General features: G+C 36.3%; 1 protein-coding gene across 1 annotated transcript in view; it reads left to right on the top strand.

The window, feature by feature from the left end:
- The first annotated feature begins 333 nt into the window (after positions 1 to 333).
- LOC113092214 (ephrin-A5b) overlaps positions 334 to 23,607 on the top strand; it is an 82,035-nt gene continuing 58,761 nt past the window's right edge. The window contains exon 1 of the mRNA XM_026257847.1: positions 334 to 524. Coding sequence (XP_026113632.1) covers positions 400 to 524 — 125 coding nt within the window. The 5' untranslated portion in view covers positions 334 to 399. The remainder of the gene's footprint in view (positions 525 to 23,607) is intronic.

Here is a 23,607-nt window from a genome sequence, read left to right on the forward strand (position 1 = left end):
GGTGTGTTTGTCGAGCTCCGCGTTCATCTGAACGGACCCCTGCTCTCCATCTCGCCGAGATCAGTCTGAGCGTCTGGCAACTTCTCCAAACCTGTGCGCACGGAGTCGGACTGACAGCGCGCTCCTCCTGTTCTGTAGTTGCATGTGTGCATGAGAAGAGCTTCTGCAGATCAGATGGTTTCTGCTCAGAATGAACACTGAACACTGACTGCCCGGTTTTCGTCTCTCCGGCGGCGCAGTCCACAGTTATTGACCGAAGTGCGGACATTCACAGCACTGACAGAAGATCGTGGACATCTCAACACTTGCTCCACTGTCTGACATCAGCCGAGCCACAGATGCGAATCAAAAAAGTCGACTAAAGCAAGAGGAATATAGGTGTCCGAGTGCGCTGTAGCGATGCTGCAAGTGGAAATGATCCTATTCGTGGGTGTGATTCTGTGGATGTGTGTATTTAGTCAAGAGCCCAGCTCAAAGGTGATGGCTGATCGATACGCTGTCTACTGGAACCGAAGCAACCCCAGGTGAGCGCATCCGCGCGCGTCTGTTCGCCGGGAGCTACTTTGTGCGCGTGACACTTTCTCTTGCATGAGTATTTTTAGACAGACCCACCCAGGTTTAAAATGCGCTCATTAAGGTAGCCTGTGTGAAAATTATTATTAAGATGAAATAAACGCAACGACGTGCAATCGGGTTAATTATATTGAGTCGATCGTGTTTCTGCGATTATTCGCGATTTGTTATAAATAATGAATAGTGGGCTTTTATTTTATTTTATGCAGAACTGTTGAGTAATATAAAATTCCGTTTATGCATATTGATGCATGCAATATGTATCAGATGAAACACGCACAGTTAGAATTTTTGTTTTTAAAAAACGCATTTTTTCTTTCTCTTTAATAACGCGTTATGGATTGAATTGTGTTGGATTGCACGCAGTTATCGAGAGTTTCTCTCGCCCGTTTCTGCGCGTGCCCGATCGCACTTTATATTGCAAAGTTGACTTTAGTGTTTGCTTCCGTAGCCTGCTGTGTTTAATTCTCATTTCCAGCTGCTTTCAGTCTCATGGTTTTTCAAGGCGTGGTGCATTTTTCCAATACAGTTATTATAATATGAATATTTACAGTTGCATAACTGAAAACGCTATTATATACGTGAAAAAGGCTTTTTTTCTTGCAGTGTAAATACATTTGTGTGCTTTTGAAGCGTCGATTCACTTACAGTGAAACTGAAATAAAAACTAAATGCAATATGTGAATTAACATATAAATGCGGTTCAATATCCTGAAATTATTTGAACTAAAACACTGATTAAAAGCAGGTGTATTTGTGGATATTAAAAAGGCGGCAGATGGGATCAGTTTCACACCAATAAACACAACTGTAAATGACTCTGCAATTCTCAGTAAATAAATATATAAATGTCTTACAATGATAAGATGAGGTGAATGCATTTCCAGATGAGAGCACAGCTTTTATATCTCTAGACCAAACAGAAACTAGAATGCATTTATTAATGGAGATTAAAGTGCTGTTTGTTTTCTTCTCTGATTAAGAAAATCAATTCAAATGGCCTAGAGAATATAACTCCAGTCTTTGCATGACCATTGATGTTTAGTGTATTTATTAGTATCTCAGTCAATATTTGTTTCTTTTTCTGTGGTTATTTAAAATGTGTATTTTTTAATTAATTTTATTTTGTGTGTGTGTGTTTTCATAAAAGCAATGAAAATCATATTTTTTTTCAATGCATCTCCAGTACAGCTAAAATAATAGGTTTCATTTCATATTTAAAACTCTTTTGAGAGGAGCAGACCGTTTTTGAAACCTGCCTCATGTGAGTTTTTCTGTGTGCCCTGCATACGTCGAGAGCACAGTCCATTTATGTGAAACTTTGTTTAAACAGAAAAATGCTTGTTTTATTTTATATGTGAAAAGCCACGGTTTCATTTGGACGCACGGTTTGCAAGCCAGATGATCATTCTGTTGCATAATAAAAAAAATTAATAAAAAAAATTAACTGCACATTGCTGTGCAAAGAAAATTATAATATTTCACAAGAATAAAGTCCTGTATTTTTTCTCCTCCGTGTTTTTGGGGGAACTAACCCTAGTTCTCAGAAGCACAGATGGTTTGCAGTGATTCCCGTCAAGGCCTGTAAGAATCCAGTGGTTTGTGAAGTCTTTTTATTGTCTTGTTTTTGTTAGCGGAAGGCAGATCGACTCACAGAAAGGATGTTTTGTGTCCAGTCACTCATTTTGATGTGCAATAATCTTCTTTGTTTGACTTGTAGTGATCTTAACAAGAAGTGCATGCATGCAGGAGATGATATGAACACATGGACTGTAAAACTCATCATTAATAATGAATTATTTTGCATGACGTCTTCTAGTAGTGCATCCTCTCTTTTTGTGTTCATCACATGAGAATGAATTGTGGAGTGGTTAATTACTCACTGCACGTTTGGCACAGTAAAGGACCGTAATGAGGACGCAGTACCGTTTCCCATGCTCAAGAAACCCCACTAGCTAGATTTCCCTCTGACTTCCTTCCCTTTTAGCTGTGACTCTCTTTATTTCTCAGTGCCATGCTGAGCAGAGAAAATGAATGAATACAATTAGATATTTCAGGAGCTTCATTCCGGCTGTGCGGAGACCCGGGTGCAAGGGTCACACGCTCTCCGAACGGAAACCCCACATACATTCAGCTGAAACACGATCGTTGGGTTGCTCGTGAAAATGTTCCATGATGAAGCAGTCACAAATGTGTTCCCACTCGACTTAAACGTGTTTATGGGAAAGCATTTAGAACATCAACTCCCCAAAATACAACAAAACAGTTCAAATGTGTTATTTAAATGTATTTCATTTAAAAAATAATTATAATTAAATATAAAAAATATTAATTTTTATTACTGTTTATTAAAAATTTGCTTGCAAAATAAAAATATTTTCCAATAAAAAAAAAAATATATATTTTTTTATTTTTATAAAAAATTAATATTCCATTTTTTTAAAATAAAGATATGCATAATTTCGAATAAAATATTTTTCATTGTTTATTAAACATAAGCAAATTATTTCTAATAAATATTAAATATTTATGATTATTTATAAAAATTTCACTTGCTAAATATTTGTATGATACAATTGTTATAATAAAAATATTAATAACTTTTTAATTAGCATTTCTTTTATAACTTAAACTCTTTTGTGTTTTTTCTCCTGATGCTTTACATAGTTTAGCCCAGATATATTTTTAAGATTAAAGTTCCCACCGTTGTTTAAGCCTCCGTGTACTTTATGTACCCTCTTCTGTGGGAGATTAAAAAAGTACATTAATAAAGTATCCAGCTCAGCAGAGAAACATAAAACACGGTACGTTCCTCATGCATGTGGCCATATATGACTGCTGCTCCAGATATTATTCTTCAGTCTTAAACGGATCCTGCTGCTATTCGGACTGACTTGAGTAGTTGTGACACTGCCTAAATTCCTCTTTCAGCCTCGGAAAACTTCTCCCACGGTATGTAAAATGTGCCGTGCCTTTTCACTCTTCAAATTCATTCTGAAAGACGGTTTGCATACTGGAGAGTTCAGCAGGTCTGTGAGAATTATTATGATGATTTTAAAGAGCAGACGATGGCATAAAGGACAGCAGGTTTTAAAAGCAGAGACCAGGATGGCAGTGGATTAATGTTAGGCAGAGAAATAACTTCAGCTCATTAGCTGCTTGAAAAGGCAGCGGGACGTTTTGTGCAATGCAACAGTTTTTCATTTGCTACGAGAAGAAGAGCCAGAGATCTACTGTCTGTTGTTTTCAGAAAACAGGCTTTGTAAACTGTAAAGCATCAAAGTAATGAAGTACTATGGAGTAATAGAGCTTGTAAAGCAAGATCCTTTTCGGAAAAGCGTGTTGTGAAATGCATTTTATTTACTTGCTTTTATTCATAATGCATAATTAATATCAAAAGCCGACAAATAATGGTGAAAATAAGCAAATGCACAAGAAAGACAGATGTTTGTGCATCGTCTGGTTTTAAAAGAGGAACTTTTGAAGCATGATCCTTCTACTGAGCAACACTTTTGTGAAGTTAGTGCAGTTTATTTTATTCGCTTTTATTCATGATGCATGCTTTATATGTATTAATATTTGAAAGTACAAAAAGCTGTCACTGGGATGGATATCCTTTTATAAGATACACCAATGTACCTTATTTACACCATTTAAGTACCTTAAAGACAAATATCTGTCCCTAAATGGGATGCATTAGTAGCGTTTGAAAGGGTAGCGCCCCAGTGACAGCTTTTATACGTTTTATTTTTGAAATTTGAGAGCCTTTTATCCAACAAATTATGATTAGAATGTGCAAACGCAAATGATACCCTTTCATAAGATACACCTTTGTACTTTATTAACCCCAAAAAGATGCATTTCAGTACCTTAAAGTGTACATGTTACATACTTGTGTCTGTGCATCATCTGGTCGTGATAGAGCTAGTGAAGCAAGATCTTTTTACTGAAGGCAGTGCAATTTATTTTATTTGCTTTTATTCACAATGCATGTTTACTATAAATTAATATCCGAAGCTTGAGAGCCCCATCCAGCAAATAATGATGAAAATAAGCAAATGCACAGGACAGGTGTTTTTGCATCATCTGCTAGTAATAGAGGAAAGTTTGAAACATGATCCTTCTAATGAACAAGACTTTTGTGCGATTGATTTAATGAATTAATATTTGATGCAAACCGTGTTTCTGACTGTTCGAATGCTTTGTTTGTAACGCTGCATTGGTCTAAATGGGGCTGGTGCATTGGTCATGCCTGCTTCACCCGTGCCGTTCCACATTCACACCTCCGTTTAAGGAAAATAAATCAGTCTCCAGCTGCGGGGCAAGTTTTCAAGAGATTGAAATGGGTTTTGCGACACTCGACAGTCAGGTAACGTGCCGTAAGATTTCATAAGTGCAGAGAGTGTGTGGAGTGAGTGCATCATTTGATTGTTTCTAATGTGCATCAGTGTTTACTCCGGCAGGCGGCTCCTCGTCCAGACAAACAAACAAACAAAGCGTCCGCCCGCTGTAAATATTGAGCGGCCGGTTCCTCACGGCCAGGCCTCGGCCGCTCTGAAAGGCCACTATTGTTTCCCCTCGCTGTCGCCTCTCCACAACCCAGGCCGAAAGTATGCATGCATTTTGAGAAAGGAGAGCAGGAGAGGATGAAGGGGGTGAATGGAGTGCTGCTTGTAATACTCTCTGCGTGAACGGCCCACAATAGACCGCAGAAGAGATCTCTCTCATGCCAAGCAGGGTTTCACAGACCAATGTGTCTGGACGCTTCGAACAATGTAGGTGACATTTGGGAGCTCGGGGTCTGAGACGAGCCCTAAGCCGACAGGATTAACCCCAGAACTGGCCTTTGTCCTTCTTGAAGTCCTCTGGGGGCAGAGGGGTTTCGTGATGGGTCGAGGGGGTTTTGTTGCACTCGAGATACAGTATCAGGCCTCGTGTTGTTGGAAAGATGTCGGAGACGTGCACAAAGCACAGAAGAACGTGATTTGCCTTCGCTTTCCCGAAACACTTGGGTTCCCCTGCGTGAAGTGACTAAATTTATGGTTTTTTTAAGATCTAAAGAGCTTTTGATCCGAAGGTTTGTGCATAAATGCTTTAAATTAAGTTTGTAGACAAATGTAAGTTCTGCGCACACATGAATTTTTCATTCTACATTTTATTTAATTTTATTTTCTTGATTTTGACATTTAAAATAACATTAAATAAAAAACTTTTTTTTTTAGAAATAGAGTTGTTTATATAATATTTTATCAATATAAATATTTTTAATTTTTTACATTGGTTTTTTTTTCTATTTATTTCTATTTATTAATTTATTTGTTTCTCAAGATCTAAAGATCTTTTGATCTGCTCTTCAAATCTTTTAAAATTAACTTTTAATTTATTTAATATTATTATATATTACATTTTTTATTTACTTATTTTTATTTGTTTTAGATTTCACAAAAAATAAAGACCTTTTGATCTGAAGGCTTCTGCTTAAATGCTTCACTTATTAACTTTAATGTGGTATAAAAATATAAATTCTGTATACATATGAACATATATACATAATTTAAAAAATTTTTTTTGGAAGATATAAAACCAAACAAGTAAATGTGACAAACTTTTGCCTGCTCGTGTATCAAAACAAATCCTTCAGTTTATAAAACGGCTTCCTTTGTCTTAAACTTGTGGTCAAGCATGTTCGACAGCTTGTAACCTGACGTTTGTTGATGTTTTCTCCTAGATCTCGTGGTTTGGTGTAAATCTTGCCGGGTCACCTGGGAATGCGGGTGTTGTTGTGTGTTTGTTAAGCGTCTCTGGGTCTGAAGTGACTCGAGGTCTCCTCGGCGTCCCCACGAGGTAATGGCATGGAGTCACTAAAGGGCTTAAAAAGCCATCGGCTCATTGTCTACCGACACAAAACCCTTTCCTCTTTAATCCCTCTTCCTCTCCTCCATAGAAACCTTCCCGCTCACATTCGGCATTCATATTAATCAGTGTTAAAGGCCTAATGAGATAAATAAGACTTAAGAGGAACCCTGGAGAGTCTTTTGGAAGTCTGCAGAAACGCAGTTACGCTAAAGATATCGCCTGTGATATGTACACAGATATGTTCTGTGTTGACTAAATGTTCAGCATCTCTTTCTAAAGCTGTGTTTGTTTGGGAGCTGATCTCTCTGCTTCCCAAACCTCAAGATGTGTTGTTCTTGCCCTCTCGGAGCTCGATGGTCCGGTCGGCATGGAAGAGGCCATCTGGGGCGCTTCTGTCTCTCTCTCTCTCTGGACTAATCGAGGATTACTGTGCCCTTCACATCGGGTGTAATAGGCTCAGGGCTTTAGGGCTGTTGGGGTGTCTCCTGCGCTCCTCTGTTTGATTCGGGCCCAGTGTTGTGGCTACTGGACGCTTAGTTAATGCTGACGGGTCACAAACATCCAGATGGTGAAGGTGAAGACCGTCTAATCTAAAAGTTTACAGCTCGTGGCTGATGATGTGTAAATATTAAATACTTGATTGTTTTGAGCTACATACGAAGAGAAATATCTAGAATTAGCATTACACATAAAGCATCTTAAGATCGTGAGAATAAAAGTATGTGTAATTTGTCATAATCTGCACAATTCATATTTGTTTGTTTTTTTTTAATTTGTGAGATGCAACACACTTTAAATGTAGTAATAATAATAACAACAATAAGTGGTCAAGTCTATTAAATAAATGTATTTTTTATATATGCAATAAAATAAATGTTTATTCTTATATAAATATATAATAATGTATCATGGTCTTTGACATTAATACATTTGGGAAGTGCTTTAGTTATACCAAGGTTATTGAACTAAAATTAAAATTAAAACCATTAAAAGACATTTTGTATGACATTAAATTAAATAAAAGGTTACTGGAATAAAATAAAATAAAATATTAAAAGCTTTTTATTTCAGCTAGTTATCTAGACATCATTGCTTATTTTAATTGAGTTCAAGTTGATGTACTTAAATAACTAAAATAAAAATTAATAAAACTTTATATATATATTTATAAAATAACTCTCCAAAATTACTGGAAATTACAAAAATGTGCAACAAAATTGCTAAAACCTGAACTAAATTGAAAATAAAAATAGAAAAATAAAAACTTAATAAAAAAAATAAAAATAATAGTATTTCAATGGTACTAAAATAATGCTGATTTAAACTCTAGAAATATATATATATATATATATATATATATATATATATATATATATATATATATATATTTTTTTTTTATTTTTTTTACATTTTGGCAACATTTATATTTTTCAATTTATGTTTGCTTTATATAATATTTGTATTTTATTTTCAAATATAATGTTATTTATTACATTCATTTTTTTAATTTTAATACTAACCTTATATAGTTTTATTTGTACTCATTATTATTTTGAGTAAATTTAATTGGTGTTAAACTTTGTCTAATAGCATCTCTACTTCAATATTCGTAATGTTTTTATTAATTGTGTTTTGACACGGCTCGTTTTATTCCTCCTCTGTGAACGTGTAGAAGTCTTCTTAACTCGACCTGCAGGAGGCTTGTGATGCGTCGATCAGCCAATGGGAGCGCAGTGTTTCCTGCCGTCTGATTGGTTCGGACGGTGAAATGCTGGCGAGTGACTGTATGAAATATTAAGAGCTGTTTGTGATCTCACAGCAAACCTTCGCACGCAATCCTGAAGAAACCAGGTCAAGGCGGCCGCGCGGAAACACTGAAGGTGAAATCTGAGGGGTCGAGGGTTGCTTTTATTTCAGCTTGAACTCTAAGAGACGTCTTGGTTCGGAAAAGGAGACTCTTTTATTGTATACCATTGGATTGTTAATCCAGCATGCTGAAAATTCAGTCCCTCAGATATTTTCCTAGCAACTTTCCACAGAAATTCTCTTCGTGTGTCGCTTTAAGCCGAGTGTCGAAAGAAGCAGAAGGGTTTCTCTAAAAAAGGCAGGACTGTTCTGCACGCGATTCTGTCGCCCTATCGCCAACGACACGACGGTGGCTGAATTATTCACGCCCGTAATCGGCCTTTATGTCAAATGGCGCGAGCTGGGGCCTGTGTTATTCTAGTGCATAATTGAAGCCGCGCAGAAGTGGAAGAGTTAGAATAGCAGAAGTAATGTGAAGGGAAAGGCCGGCGGAGGAGGCGAGGGGGTCAGACTCGTCTGGTCGTGTCCGGCGTAACCAGCGCTGACATTGAGCCGAGCCGAAATATCAACTCTCTGAAGATTTACGACGAGAGAGAACCGTGCAAAAAAAATGGTTGGCTTTGCTTTTGTTTCAACACATTCTTGGGCCGCTCTGCTGCGATAGTAATTGTGTTTATTTGCCAACTGTATTTGGTAATCAGAATCAAATTTACATGCTAAATTAATTAGAAAAATACAATAAAAACTGTCAAATTGTGAAATATTATTACAATTTCAATCAGCTGTTTTCAACGTGAATCTTTAGTAAAAATGAAATTTATTTCTGTGATGAAACGGTTTAATTTTCAGCATCATTCCTCCAGTCTTCAGTGTCACCTGATCTTCAGAAATCATGAAAATGATTTTGCTGCTCAAGAAACATTTCTGATTATTATCAATGTTGAAAATAATTTTTGTGGAAACTGTGATGCATTAAAATAAAAATCTTAGCCCTAAATCATCATATTTTCATGATTTCTGAAGATCATGTGACACTGAAGACTGAAGGAATGATGCTGAAAATACAACTGTGCATCAAATAAATAAATTACACTTTAATGTATATTACAATAGAAAACAGCTATAAGGAATTGTAATAATATTTCAAAATTTCTATTGTTTTTACAGTATTTTTAATCAGCCTTGGTGAGCAATAAGATAATAATAAGAATAAAAAAACTTAATTATTCCAAACCATTGGGCATTTGAATATCCAGCTTTGAATGTACAGGAATAAATTCAATTTTAAAGTGCATTTAAATATAAAACCGTTCTTTTAAATCATAATATTAGTTTGCAATATTACTGTGTTTTTCTGAGCAGAAGATAATATTTTGATATTTTGACCAGCAGTGTATTTTCCAAACATAAACACAGATGCAACGATGCAGAAAGGTACAGTTGAAGCGTATCGCTTTGAAAGCCACGAGAAACTCCCATTCCACGCTAAGCATTGATTAGCAGCCTCTGATTAAATCTCACTGGTTATTTCTCTTGTGCAGCACAGATTTACCTGGCCGTCTCAAATGAACAGTGCACTCACGACCCAAGCTCCAGTTTGTTTTACACATTGCCAACCCTCAGTCGCACAACTCCCATCCACAGAGAGCACGTCTTTTGTGTTTGTGAACAAAGGGCGGCGGGATTTAGTTACTAGCCTGCGAGCTTAAGAAGCAACCGAACACAACGGCTACAAAAAAGCTTGTGGGAAATTCTTAATCTTCAGGTGAACACGACACCTGAGAAACAAATGCATGAGGGCATGTTTACGGCGACTCATGATGGCGATAACACACACACACACACACACATGCATTTCAATTCCAAACTTCGTTTTGCTCGCTTTTATTTACACTAATGGCTGACCAAACCATGCAATCTCCAGCCAAAACCAGAAAGGTCTGCCTATAAAAGACACGCGTCCATCCAAAAATCAACTAGCAATAATAAAACAGTCTTTCTGGACAGAAACATAAATATTTCCATAAAGAGATGAGGTAATACGCCCGTAAAAATGTGTCTTGCTGCGTGAGCAATTAGCGGTGTAGAGAAGAGCAGACTTTACAATGCTTTTATGGCATGTATGAGCAGCTACAATGTAGCTATAAAGCATCTGATAGACGCATTAGTCGTTGCGTGTCCAGGAAACATAAAAAATACAATTTATGAGCGGTTTCTCAGTGAGAGCACCTTGAGAAGATAAAGGACGAATCCCGTCAGATGCACAACGGAGACGGGAGTTATTTATGTGCATCGCTGCCGAGAGTCATCGCCAAAACAATGGGAAAGAATTGAAGTGCGAGCTTCTAATGTCAGGTTTCTTCGTCTTTTCTTTCACTCTTGTTTTTTCTTGGTAATATTGTGAAATCAGCATCTTGTGTTGCACAGATTGCATTGTAGGAGGGCCGGGCATTGCATGATTATCATATCGAAATACATTTATAATATATATACATTTATAAAAAGTTCTGTCACTAATGATGATAAGCTCTGGACAAAGTTTTCGATCACAGGAGAAATAAATGCGATAGTAGCCAGTCTGAAACTGAAAGATCGCCATGAAAACCCGCCAAAATAAAAGTTTGGTTTAACTTGAAGAACTTATGACAGAAATATATTGCTGTTTTATACTAAAATGTACTTCTCAAAATACTACTAGTAATAATATAAATTTGAAGGATATATATATAATCCAACGTTTTTTAGGTAAATTAATTGTTATATTTTCATTTGATTACATTTAAATAAGTGTTTAATAAAAAAAAAATCTTTATTTATTTAGCCATTTAACAAACATTTAATACATTCATTATATAGTCATTAATTAATTAATTAATTAATTTAGTTATTTATTTAATGAATAAATAAATAAATAAATTTGAATAAAAATTTGAATAAATTTATTTATTCATTTAAATAAATGAATAAATAAATAAATACAATATTTAGTCATTTATTAATTTATTTAATAAACAAACAAACAGATAAATAAATAAATATCGTTCCCATCGACCAGCATCAATTAAATATGAATGTGTATAAAAATAATATAAAAATAGATATGCGATGTAAACTCATTAATTGTTATTTGTTCATTTGATTACATTTTAAAATCTGTTTCAGTTAATTTCATTGCACACCATTTCTGATGATAAATTTGTATTAAATCATAAAAAATAAAAAGGATTTAATGGCGCCCTAAATTAAATGCTAACTTACTCTGTGGAGCCTAATTGTGAACAAACAAGTTACATTTACATTCATTTTCAAGATCCAACAAACATCTGGGAGCATTTCCTTCCATATTAATGGTAAATAAATATTGTGATGCATATTGATTTGGAAAAAAATACATATTTTTTTCTCATTGTCTTTGAGAAATCATAAAACAGAATTAAGTCCTGTGTGTTTGGAGCCTCGTATCGGTTTATTTGCACAGAAACTTCAGGCGTTTCTGGATTCTGTCTAGCGCTCTGGTGTTAATTGAGTTCTCGGCTCGTTTAGGATTCACATCCACAAGATCCTGCGGATAAAACCCACTGAGAATTATTTTCTTGACTTATTGCTCTTTGCGTCATTCATTCGCCTCATTATAGCTCGAGCCATCTTGTGATTAAAAAGATGTAACTGTCAATTATGAAAACAGTAATTGCATGCTCTGCCTGGCCGTTTCTCCTAATGAACGCTTTTCTGAGGGTTTGTCTTAAATTATTGTAAGGATCAGCTCTTAAATGAGCTTTTATCAGCACAATGATCTACTCGAGTCGTTGAGTTCTTTCACATATTCTCTTCTAATTTTTTTCTTTTTTATTTGTTTATAATACAAATCTGATTTCGTTCTTTGTAGTTTTTGATTTATTTGAATAAGAAAAAAAACTAAATTTATTATCCAATTTTCTTTTCTTTTTTTGTCATTTGTTTTCTTTAGTTATTGATTATATTATATTATTATGGTTAAATTGTTATTTGTTAAATAGTATGACTTTCATATTTTACATAGGAGATAATATTATTTTCTTTCGTCATTCAGTTTTAATTAATTAATTAATTAATTAATTAATTAATTAATTTATTAATTTATTAATTTATTAATTTATTAATTTATTAATTTATTAATTTATTAATTTATTTAATTATTTATTTATTTTATTGCAACTTCAACCATAAATTAAATGGCTAAAATATATATTTATTTAGAAATAAATCTATTATAATAAATATAAATATTATAGAGATGCTTTATTTAATTTCAGGCTTTTTTAAAGTTATTAATTCATTAACTTATTTTACAACCAAAGAAGTAGTTTTTGAATTCTGAGAATAAATTATGTAATAATGTAATTATAAATACATTAGTGTATTACTTAATTCTCTTTATTCATCATATTTTACATTATAATCATGTAAATCTCATATATATATATATATATATATATATATATATATATATTTATACATATATTATATTTTATTTAATCTGAATAATAATGATTTCATAAATCTTTTTTCCATCTTATGTTTTCTGTTCATTTCTAGTATGCACTGTTTTTTTTTCCCCTAATTTTTTGACACATTAATGCTTTTATTGAGAACTATATAAACCCTATAATCCAGTTTATGGATTGGATGCTTTATCGTATGTATTTAAGGATGTTTAGGTACAGTTTTAACTCATTAAACGGCTGTAATCGTGGTATGCTGGCTCTTCTTGTTCGAATCTCCTGAAGGCCGTGCTGAAGGTTCTTCATGTTTTCGGGTTGATGGTGGAGGGCCGTGGCGTGTCGATGAAGATCAGAGAGTGTGGCTTGACTCGATCACGTGGCTTTGGCTTTCAGTTTTCCCCTGATGGCTTTTGGCACGCAACGCTGGAGCTGTGCTTCTGCCACCGACCGACCAGAAGCTCAGAAGAGCCAATGAGGAACGAGGAAATGCTTTGTTAAATCTGACTTGAGTCGAATGTGAGAGTGAATATGATCTGGGTCATGTTGCAGTGAGAGACGGCTCTTTCTACTCGCTGAAATACTGCCGTTTTGTTTGCACATAATATCAAAATTCACTGTACAGACACATGCTTATTTAAAAATGAGACATCTTTGTGTATTTATATATTTTTTAAATCATGAGTGCAAATCACAAAGTCTATTTAAACTACTTATACAGTAAAGATTTTTTTTTCATTAACTTTTGCATAAACAGCATCACTATTTGCACGTACAGTACTGTAAACAACATGCACTTAGTGCTTAGGTCTTTTATTATTATTTTTATTATTATATAACTGTATTAAGTTTTTGTGGGTCAGCTGTTATTATAATAATTATTTGTATTATTACAAATATTCTTGTTTGACAAACAATGAGTGCGTGCATAATTATATATGTTTAATAATTATAATTATAAATAGTAAATAGTATAAAATATGTAATATTTGGAATAAAAAAGAATAAAAAATTAATTAAACTATTTTTATTCATTATTATTCTAAATTGTAAAAATATAAAGTTATTATTATTATTATTATTGTTTTTTAATATATTTATATTCAAGGTTTAGACTTGTCATGTGCGTAATATGCAATATATATATATATATATTACATTTTACAAGAATATACTAATCCAGTCTTTGTGCTTCAAAATTTCAGATTTAATTCAATGTGTTTGCTGTTTCTTTGTAATTATTAAAGAAATGTAGTCAATTTCTGAGTGAGAAATGTTTCCATTAATTGTCTTTCATTATTTTATCATGCATGTTGTCAGTAAAAACACGCAGTAAATGTAAACTAATGTAAAAGCCTCTATGTGTTGATGCATTAAGGCAGATAATTTTATTTTACAAATATTAAACAATCTGTTTTATTGTTTAATATTTTTCCTAAATCTGCAAGGAATGAATTCATATGTTTGGCTTGACTTGTGTAAATCAGTCTCTTGAACATGTTTTCATGCATGAAACGAGTTTCTCTCTCTCTCTTTATTCATTCTCTGGCAGGAAGCACAATAGATGTTGAATGTGCTCACATTGAGTCTCTGCTCTTCATATTCATCTCTCCGTCTCTCACACACACACACACACACACACACACACACACACAGTTCTGCTGACTCACAACAGACCACACTAACTGAAATCAGCAGAGCGCACAGAGTACATGAGATGCAGGATATTATTGTTATTAAAGTCAACGTGGAAACATATGCAGGGGGCGTGGCTTGATTATATCTCGAGGAGCTGATTGGCTGATGAATAGTGGGTGTTTCAGAGATGAATATGGGTTCATATTACATTAATGTTAACCAGAATTACATAAGACTTTTTAAGGCTAATGGTTAATGTCATCTGAGTTCCTGTTGACTTCAGCATATAGACTGAAAAACTGGGGTTATTAAGTTAATTTATTTTTTCTATTTATTTGATTAGAAATACTGTAAAATCAGTAAAATTGTGAAATATTTTTACTATTTAAAATAAGTGTTCCTTAAGTTAATATCTGTTAAAGTGTAATTTATTTCTGTGATGCTCCGCTGTATTTTCAGCATCATTCCTCCAGTCTTCAGTGTCACATGATCTTCAGAAATCATCAAAATATGATGATTTACTGCTCAATAAACATTTCTGATTATTATCAATGTTGAACACAGTTAATATATTTGTGGAAACTGTGATGCATTTTATTTTCCAGGATTCCCAGATGAACAGAAAGTTCAGAAGAACAGCGTTTATCTGAAACCGAACTCTTTTGCAGCATTATAATGTCTCTTGTGATGTGGTGGGTTTTATCAGGGTGTAGTCCGTCTGAAACCTGTTTTTGCTTCCTCTCTTTCTTTGGTTGGGCTCAGATTAGACCCCGTCTGCTGGATGGCGTGACGTTTCGCCCGTGTCCTGCCAGTGAAGTCTCTTGTAGTGTTTTAAAGCTTGTCATTACAGAAATTCCCTCTTTCCCTGCTGTGAGTAATTATCTGAGAGAGAGGGCCACATTAGTGCGAGTGTCTGTCGTTCACGTCTCTCGAAACTTCCTTCAAGGGCACTGTTTGTCCAGGGATCATCCCTACAGCACACACACGCAGACACACACACACACACACACACACACACACACACACACACACACTCACACTCACACACACACTCACTCACTCATACACACACACACACACATACACGCACACACACATACACAAACTCACACACACACTCACTCATACACACACACACGCACGCACACACACACACACACACACACATATGAAAACTCGTAAAAAAAAAACACACACACGCACACATACACAAACTCGCAAACACACACACACACACACACACGCACATACACAAACTCGCACACACACTCACTCATACACACACACACACACACACACGCAGACACAAGCAGACACACGCACACACACACACCTTTACTCACACACACACACACATACACACACACACGCAGAAACACACACGCACACACACACACACATATACACAAACTCAGACACACACACGCGCACACACACGCACGCACACACAAACACACACGCATACATATACGCAAACTTGCAAACACACACACACATACACACACACGCACACACACACACTCGCACACACACACACACACACACACAAACAAGCACACACACACACATACGCAAACTCGCACACACACACACACACACACACACATATGCACACTCGCACAAACATTTTTTGGGGGGGAATTAACCTAACAAGAAAAAAGATTAAATACCACTGAATCTGAATATAAATCACAGCATATTTGCAAAACTTAAATGCCCTAAAGGTAAAGCTTTTTGATAATATTATAATTCTATTAATAATTAAATATATGCATATGAGCTGCTGTTTGTCAGATGTACTGAGCTGTCTGTTCATTCTCTTCTGTTCATGGATTACTCTGTTTATTACAGGTAATAATGTTGTAAATAATGTTCAGTTTCTTGCACAAGCCTATCGTTTCGCTTCTTAAGACCTCACTATATTGTTAGGAGCCACGAGTATTTATTTAGTGTTCCTTGATATGCTTTTTTTTGACCATGTAATACAGTATCTGTGCGTCATAGGTTATGGATTATGTTTGTACCATTTGGAACATGGCTCATTAATACCTTCATTTCTATCAAGAAAAGGTCACCAGTGTGTTTTTCCAGACGTTTTATTGAGTCGAGAATAGACGAGACATCAAGTTATTTTGGCCTCTCGAAGCGAATCACATGCACCCGGCGACCTGAAGCGTACACTGCACTATTAGCCGGCGTTATTGTACTCGCTTCTGCACTAAATAAGAGCTTTATTTGTCTTGAATAGTGGATTGTTCTGGATGATGTGGCATTTTGATTCTCAATGATGAGCAGTACAATCTTTAGCATGAATCTTCTCAATGCTTCAAGCCTTGATGGCCGTGATAGATTATTTCCTCGTGATGGTTGTCTTATGATGGTGTTTTGTCTAGCACGAGACTCTTAATAAAGACAATAAGAGTTGTAAATTAATGCAAAGCTAAAATGAGTGTGTGCATGAAGACCAGGCTGCTTGTGAGCCAGTAAATGTTCATCACCCTGGATGTAATTTCATTGCACGGATGTTGCTCTTTCATAGACAAATTTGCAGTCTGAGGGATGTTTCAGTTTGTTTTTGGCCTTTTGGAGAAATAAAAACAGTCCTGCAGTATGAATAGAGATCTATAAAATGAGTGCAGAGAGCACCTCTGATCATCTGATGAGAAACGTTTGAGTTCAGATTGAGAGAAATTTGATTGCAGACTTTGGCGTCTTTGTAAATCTGAGCACAGTTTTATATACTAACTACATTTAAATGCACCCATATAATCCGATTGATGGCTAAATTTGACTGAAAACACCTGGCGCTGCATGATTAATCATATTTTAAAGACAATTTCTGCTTTTGTTGCTTCACAAAGTCATCACTGTGACAGTCTTTTAAAAAAGTACTAATATGTACCGTTTACGGTAGGTACTTATATACCTGCTTTAGGTACTAACGTTTACATGTAGATTAAACCATAACCCACAAAAATAGCCGTCTTTTAACATTTTATTTTACATTTATCACCATAAATTTTTCGGCTCTTCAGCAGTGTTTCGAATAACGGCGTTTAAAAGAACGGCGTTAGGTAACGACGTTATTTTTTCAGTAACGCAGTAATCTAACTAATTACTTTTCCCGTCGTTACAACGCCGTTAACGTTACTGAACGTTAAATGCGGTGCGTTACTATGCATTGATTTAATAAACTATGCAATCTCAACCCAGCCCTGGCTCACACAGCGAGTGAGCAGGTGGGTTAATGACGAGATAAGCGGTTGTGATTGGCTAAGGCAGAGTCATGTGTTTCATGGTAGCCAATCTGAGCCAGTGTTTTTACACACATGCCGGCACACGCGGCTGCGCCAGCGGCGCCAAACACACACACACACACACACACACGCAACAGCTACACAAAGATTCGCAGCAGAGATGGCGAGTCAGGAGCAATACGATGAAAAGTTGGCATTTTTAAGGTGAAGATATAAGCACTACTTCAAATTCATTGTGGTCAAAGGCAAGAACGTGCATGTAATGTGTACATGTAATGTGTGACACGCATCTACAAAGCTAGTGGCCAAAAACACTTTTCTTACAAAGATAATACTTGAAGTGCAGGATAAAACTCTTGCTGTCTGTTGACGTGCAAAAAATATTGAAAGTTATGTACCTGTCTGTTCTACTCATTTCAATTGACTTGTGAAAACTGGAAAAAAAGTACAAATTCTCTGACATGTAGCAACTTTTTTTTTTTTTTTTTTTTTACAGTAACGCAAATAGTTACTTTCCCTGGTAACGAGTTACTTTTATTATAGAGTAATTCAGTTACTAACTCAGTTACTTTTTAGAACAAGTAGTGAGTAACTATAACTAATTACTTTTTTAAAGTAACGTTCCCAACACTGCTCTTCAGTGCATTAAATGGTTTCATATAATAAGTCAATAAAGAGATTGACGCACCAAAATAAAGTATTAACTCCAAAAGAGTTCTAATACAGTATGTAACCATGCTCCGTTTAGAAGTAAATAAGATAAAAATGTGTACGTTTTATTTCTGAGAGTATAGGACAGACGTATGGTAATGTGGTCAAACTGCTGTGTAGAAGAGAGAATAGAGATCCCATGTGTGATTTATTTCTCTTATGTTCACTAGTATTTCTAACTCTGTCCCAGCCAATCAGCAGCGCAGGATTTCTTCAGATGTCCAATCACAGGTCATGTGTCTAAATCTTTTTCCAGCCACCCTTCTGTCCCCATTTGATGGGACCCGGTAGTTTTCGACACGCTTTCATGGGAAACGCTCTCTAGGAATCCAGGACGAGCTTTCTTTGGCGCTCTCTTTGGTTTTGGGGAATCTATCATTCGCGTCTGCTGCTGGTGTCGCTCCGGAGCGAAACATCATTGAGTCTCTGAGCGCTAATACAAACCACAGATGGATTGAAGAGCTATTCAGGCTTTAGGGGAAGATTATTGTGCTTGGCTGAAGAAAGCTGCGTTTAAATGATGGATTTAGCACACTTTGGCATGGTGCAGTTGTCAAATAGCACAATAATTAATTCAGGTTTTTTTAAATCTCTAGCATTATTGACACAGGAATAGGAATACCTGCAATTTGCAGGAAAATCTTACCATTTCATATCTGCAATTATTGAAATGAAAGCATGAAGGCAAGGGCGATGCTTTCAAGCTTCGGGCTAAGTTTGCAATTTCTGTGAAGGCCGTTAAAGGTCTGAAGTAATCGATGGCGAACACATCCTTTAGAGACTGGACATGCTGTCTGTCTGTATGGCAGTGGAAATAAAAAAACTAAAGGAAAAGCACCACGTGAAGTGCAGCGGGGTCATTAATAATATTACGAGTGGATGCTTTTGTCCCGCTGCGCTCTGTTTGCTGTTATTAAGTGCCGTATATTGTGCCGGATTCCATTTAGTTTCAGTTTTTTACAGCTCAGGGCGAAGCAATTATTATAAAACAGATATAAAGCTCAAGCTTGCGGGAAACACACAAATAAAACAACTTTATACAGTAGCAACTTTTATTGCAATAGCAAACACAATAAAGTATAAACTGCGCTGCCGTTCTAGTCCACTGACTCTTTGTGCTTCATTTCTTATCTGCTTTCTTCAGCAAGACTTCATCGACACTTGTAAAACGGCTCAGTTTTCACTGTTTGGCTCTTTTTCTCAGAGGAGTCATATATTAGGTTAGAGCCACTTTCCTGATGGCGGAAAATGAAGCGAGGGTTTGGATCTTAATCCAATGCCATCTGGAAAAACGTTGAGGCCTCGGCCCGCTGGCACCGAGGTTGTGTCCCTTATGTAAACGGAACAAATTCCTTTTCACACTAATGGCGTATCGCATTAATGCCCATGGAGGTTTGTACACAAGGTCAGGCTAAAGGGCCACTGGAGGCCAAGACTTATCTCATGTCCCTTAAGAAATTAGAATAAACAGCATTGTGCGTCGGCATGTTAAATACGTTTTTGTATCCTTCAGAAGCAACAGAAGTTCTCTTTATTTAATTTTATTTTATTTTATTTTATTTTATTTTATTTTATTTTATTTTATTTTATTTTATTTCTTTACTTCACGCTACACAACACGACGCTACACATACCGTAATTCCACACAGGTCTGGAAGCCTTACAGAAAGTAATGCTGATATGTCAGATGATACCATGATACTTCTTTGTTAGTGAAGAGCAGCTTTTCTCCCCATTTGGGTGGTTGTTTCTTTCTTCTCAAAGTTCTTCTAATAGTTCCTGGTCTGCTGTGGTTCTGATTCTCCTTTAATCGCTGCAATGCAAACGTTTACAGTCCCAGACTAAAGGAAACAGAACCTTGCTCAGATTCCCAGTGCAGTGTCGCTCCCCGCAGGGTTCTGTCTCCGTCAAGTATTTCAAAAGCCTCTCTTCTTCAGCAGAGCGGTCTGTCTGTCAAACAAGCTCTATGAAACCCACCGCACCAGCTGAGAGACCCCCGTGATTCCCGGCTCCAGGCCAAAAAACAAATGCCCCACGAAGTGAGCGAAAGAATGTGCTTCAAAGTGGCCAGTGGTGCGTTTGAGGAGAGACACCAGGCCAGCAGCTCACAGTGGAATCTTCTTTTGAGAGGATGAAGCAGATCTGTTGTGTGAATAACAAAGCAAGATAATTAAACCCCCTTTGTACTCTAGCGGTCTCAAAAGAGTCTCTCTGGAGACCGTCGGCTGGAACCGGCATGCTGGATTTAGGTGTTTTTGTGCCGTTTCATCCGACTGGCTTCCAGTTTCCAAAACCTCCTTTTGTCTGATCATACAGATTTGCAGTTCGAGGGTATGTATACATGACATTGATTGCACTGAAAACAGAAAGGTTTTTCTTTGGACTTTTGTAGAGTTTTGCGTACAGTTGACAACATTGTCACCCCATTCACACGGATTCGCAAAAACGACTAAAAAGCTGCAACATTCATGCCAGGCCACTAGTTGGCGATGTCACTTGTTAAAGAAATGCTACGTCCCTGCACACATACACATTCCTATAGACTGAAGACATAATACGCATGCATGTGAAATCACTGTTTCCCAAATTTGCGCTTTTGTAGTTTACATAGAAACGATAACCATATCATTTTCAAAAACGTGCACTTAGAAACCATTTTCAAATGTTCACGTTTTCAGGTTTGTATAAATGAATAACCAAAATGCATAAAAAAGTTTTTGTTTTTAGTTGAAAGTGCTTTATGTTTTTGAAAGGTTTTTTGTACAGATGTCAACGTTGTCAAAATTATCCCCGTTCACACGTCCACGAAAATGACTAAAAACACTGCAGTATGCAGTGGGTGGTGTTGGCGCAGTGGATAAGACACATGCCTTTGGTGTGAGAGACCCGGGTTCGAATCCACTGTGTGACACCAATGTGTCCCTGAGCAGGACACTTAACCCCTAGTTGCTCCAGAGGCGTGCGACCTCTGACATATATAGCAATTGTAAGTCGCTTTGGATAAAAGCGTCAGCTAAATGAATAAATGTAAAAAATGTAAATGTATGCATGCCAGGCCACTAGTTGGCGATGTCACTTTATAAAGAAACACTACACATTTGCATTCATATGCATTCTTATAGAATGAACATGCAATTCCTTATGCGAATGGTGTCACGGTTTTAACAAACTTGTGTTTTTGTAGTTTACACAGAGACACTAATCTATTTTATCGCTATGAGTTACTAACTGAGCTAAATAAATATCATAATGCCTGTTTTATGTTTCAAATTGTTAATAATCTGAACTCTAGATTAAGTAGCCTTGTTCCAATCTCCAGCCCCCAGCACACTTACCAAACGAGAACCAAATCACTCATATCTGGAAAATATCACAGACGTGTTCGCACCAGTATGAACGTTGTCTGTAGGGGGCCACAGATTTGGAATGGGATTGATGATGGCCTTAAGGTGTTGCCCTCTATCTCCAACTTCAAGAGACACCTAAAAAAGCATTATCTATCAACCTATATTTAATATATAACTGTCTTTTCATTGTCTACTGGGATGTATGATTGTATGTGTATGTATTTTTATGTCTGTATTGGCATGCTTTCAGTTCATTTACCATAGTCTGGTTGCAGGTGGTAAATGTGTACTTTGTCTGTACCACTTATTTGTTTTTTTCATTATTATTATTATTTTTTTTCTTTCATAAACTATGGGCCCCCACTTATAAGCTTTTTTAGCTTCTTTGGGGGACCCATTTCACTATACCTAATTTGTATTTTTTTTTGTACCCCCGCTGTATCATCATAGAATTTGCTGGTATTTGTGAATAAACTTAAACTGAACTGAAATACAGTAAGAATAACAGTAACAGAGAGAATTTGAGTTTTCTAAAACTAGTTTTCAGGCTTGTATAAATAAATGCATTAAAACGTTAGCATTTTTGGGGGAAAGTGTTTTTTTTTTTTTCATGTGCAGACGTCAGCATTTTCAAAAGAATCCCTGTTCACAAGGATCCGCAATAGCGACCAAAAATGCTGCATTATGCATGCAGGGCCACTAGTTGGCGATGTCACTTTGTAAAGGAGCACTGCGTGCATGTGCACATACACATTCCTATACTTCAAACACGCAATACGCATGCATATGACGTCACCTTTTTCACAAATTTGTGTTTTTGTAGTTTACACAGAAAAGATAACGGGATCATTTTCAAAAGCTTGCACTTTATAACCTGTTTTAAAGAGTTTGCATTTTCAGGCTCCCAAAACGCCATTGTCATGTAGCTGCATAAACAGTTATTCGTTTTTAGTAACCCTAACTGTTTTATAGACTGAAGTTTGAAAGTGCATCATGTTAAACCGAGTTAATGCTGCTTCTTGTAGGCTTTATTTGTTTGAATAACTCTTTGGGCTGTCAGCATCACCGCCGTTTAATTAGGTGGCTGTGGATTTTGTAGAAGGCTGTTGATGGATGTGGATTTTACAATCATAAATCATACAGAGTCACTGTAGAATAAATTAATGACAACTTGGCTAGACACCAGGTTTTGGCTAAATTCTGCTCCGTTTACAAAGAAAAGCTCCGTTTTGGAAACACATTAATTAGCCCTTGCACAACTGAGTGACAGTTACCCAGAAGACACCGCTCACTTTCGCTTCATAATTGATTCACTGGCCATGCCAGAACTGGTTTTCATCAAGCCAGCGGCCTGAGTCCTCAGTCAAGGGCTTCTATGCTGAAAACGACAATGTGCGCTAATTGTTTGATGTTAAGTACGCGCCATCAGTCAGGGCTAATTATGGCACGGTCATAGCGGATACTCATGGGTCCAATAAACTCCAACAACATTATTTGAGGAAATGGGAGGGAAAAAATCAGCCAGGCTCACAGACAGTCCCGCTGTTATGGCAGTAATTCAATTATCACCTGCCTTTGGAAATGGTTAGTTAACACAAATATTACTCTTTATATTTGGCTGAATGAGATTAATGAGTCGCGGGTCCGCAGGGTCCACACGCTGCTGACTTTTACAGGAGAAACGGTCAAAGGGAGGCACATATATTTCCTACAGCCACACATCTGCTCCTGCACACCTGCACAATTCCAGAGTGTTCTTTGGAATGATTACGTTTCGAAACAATATTACGAGAAAAGTCATCATGCTGCAGCTGATCACGTGACTTATTGTGCATTATTGCAAGTGTGCTATTGTTTGCATTCAACAGTTCAACATACAAGTTCGTTTTGAGTAAAATGCATTTTAAACAATGTATATTGTCTTTTTGTGCTCTGCCAACT

This window comes from Carassius auratus, unplaced genomic scaffold (genome assembly GCF_003368295.1).
Source record: "Carassius auratus strain Wakin unplaced genomic scaffold, ASM336829v1 scaf_tig00214534, whole genome shotgun sequence".
Lineage (NCBI taxonomy): Eukaryota > Metazoa > Chordata > Actinopteri > Cypriniformes > Cyprinidae > Carassius > Carassius auratus.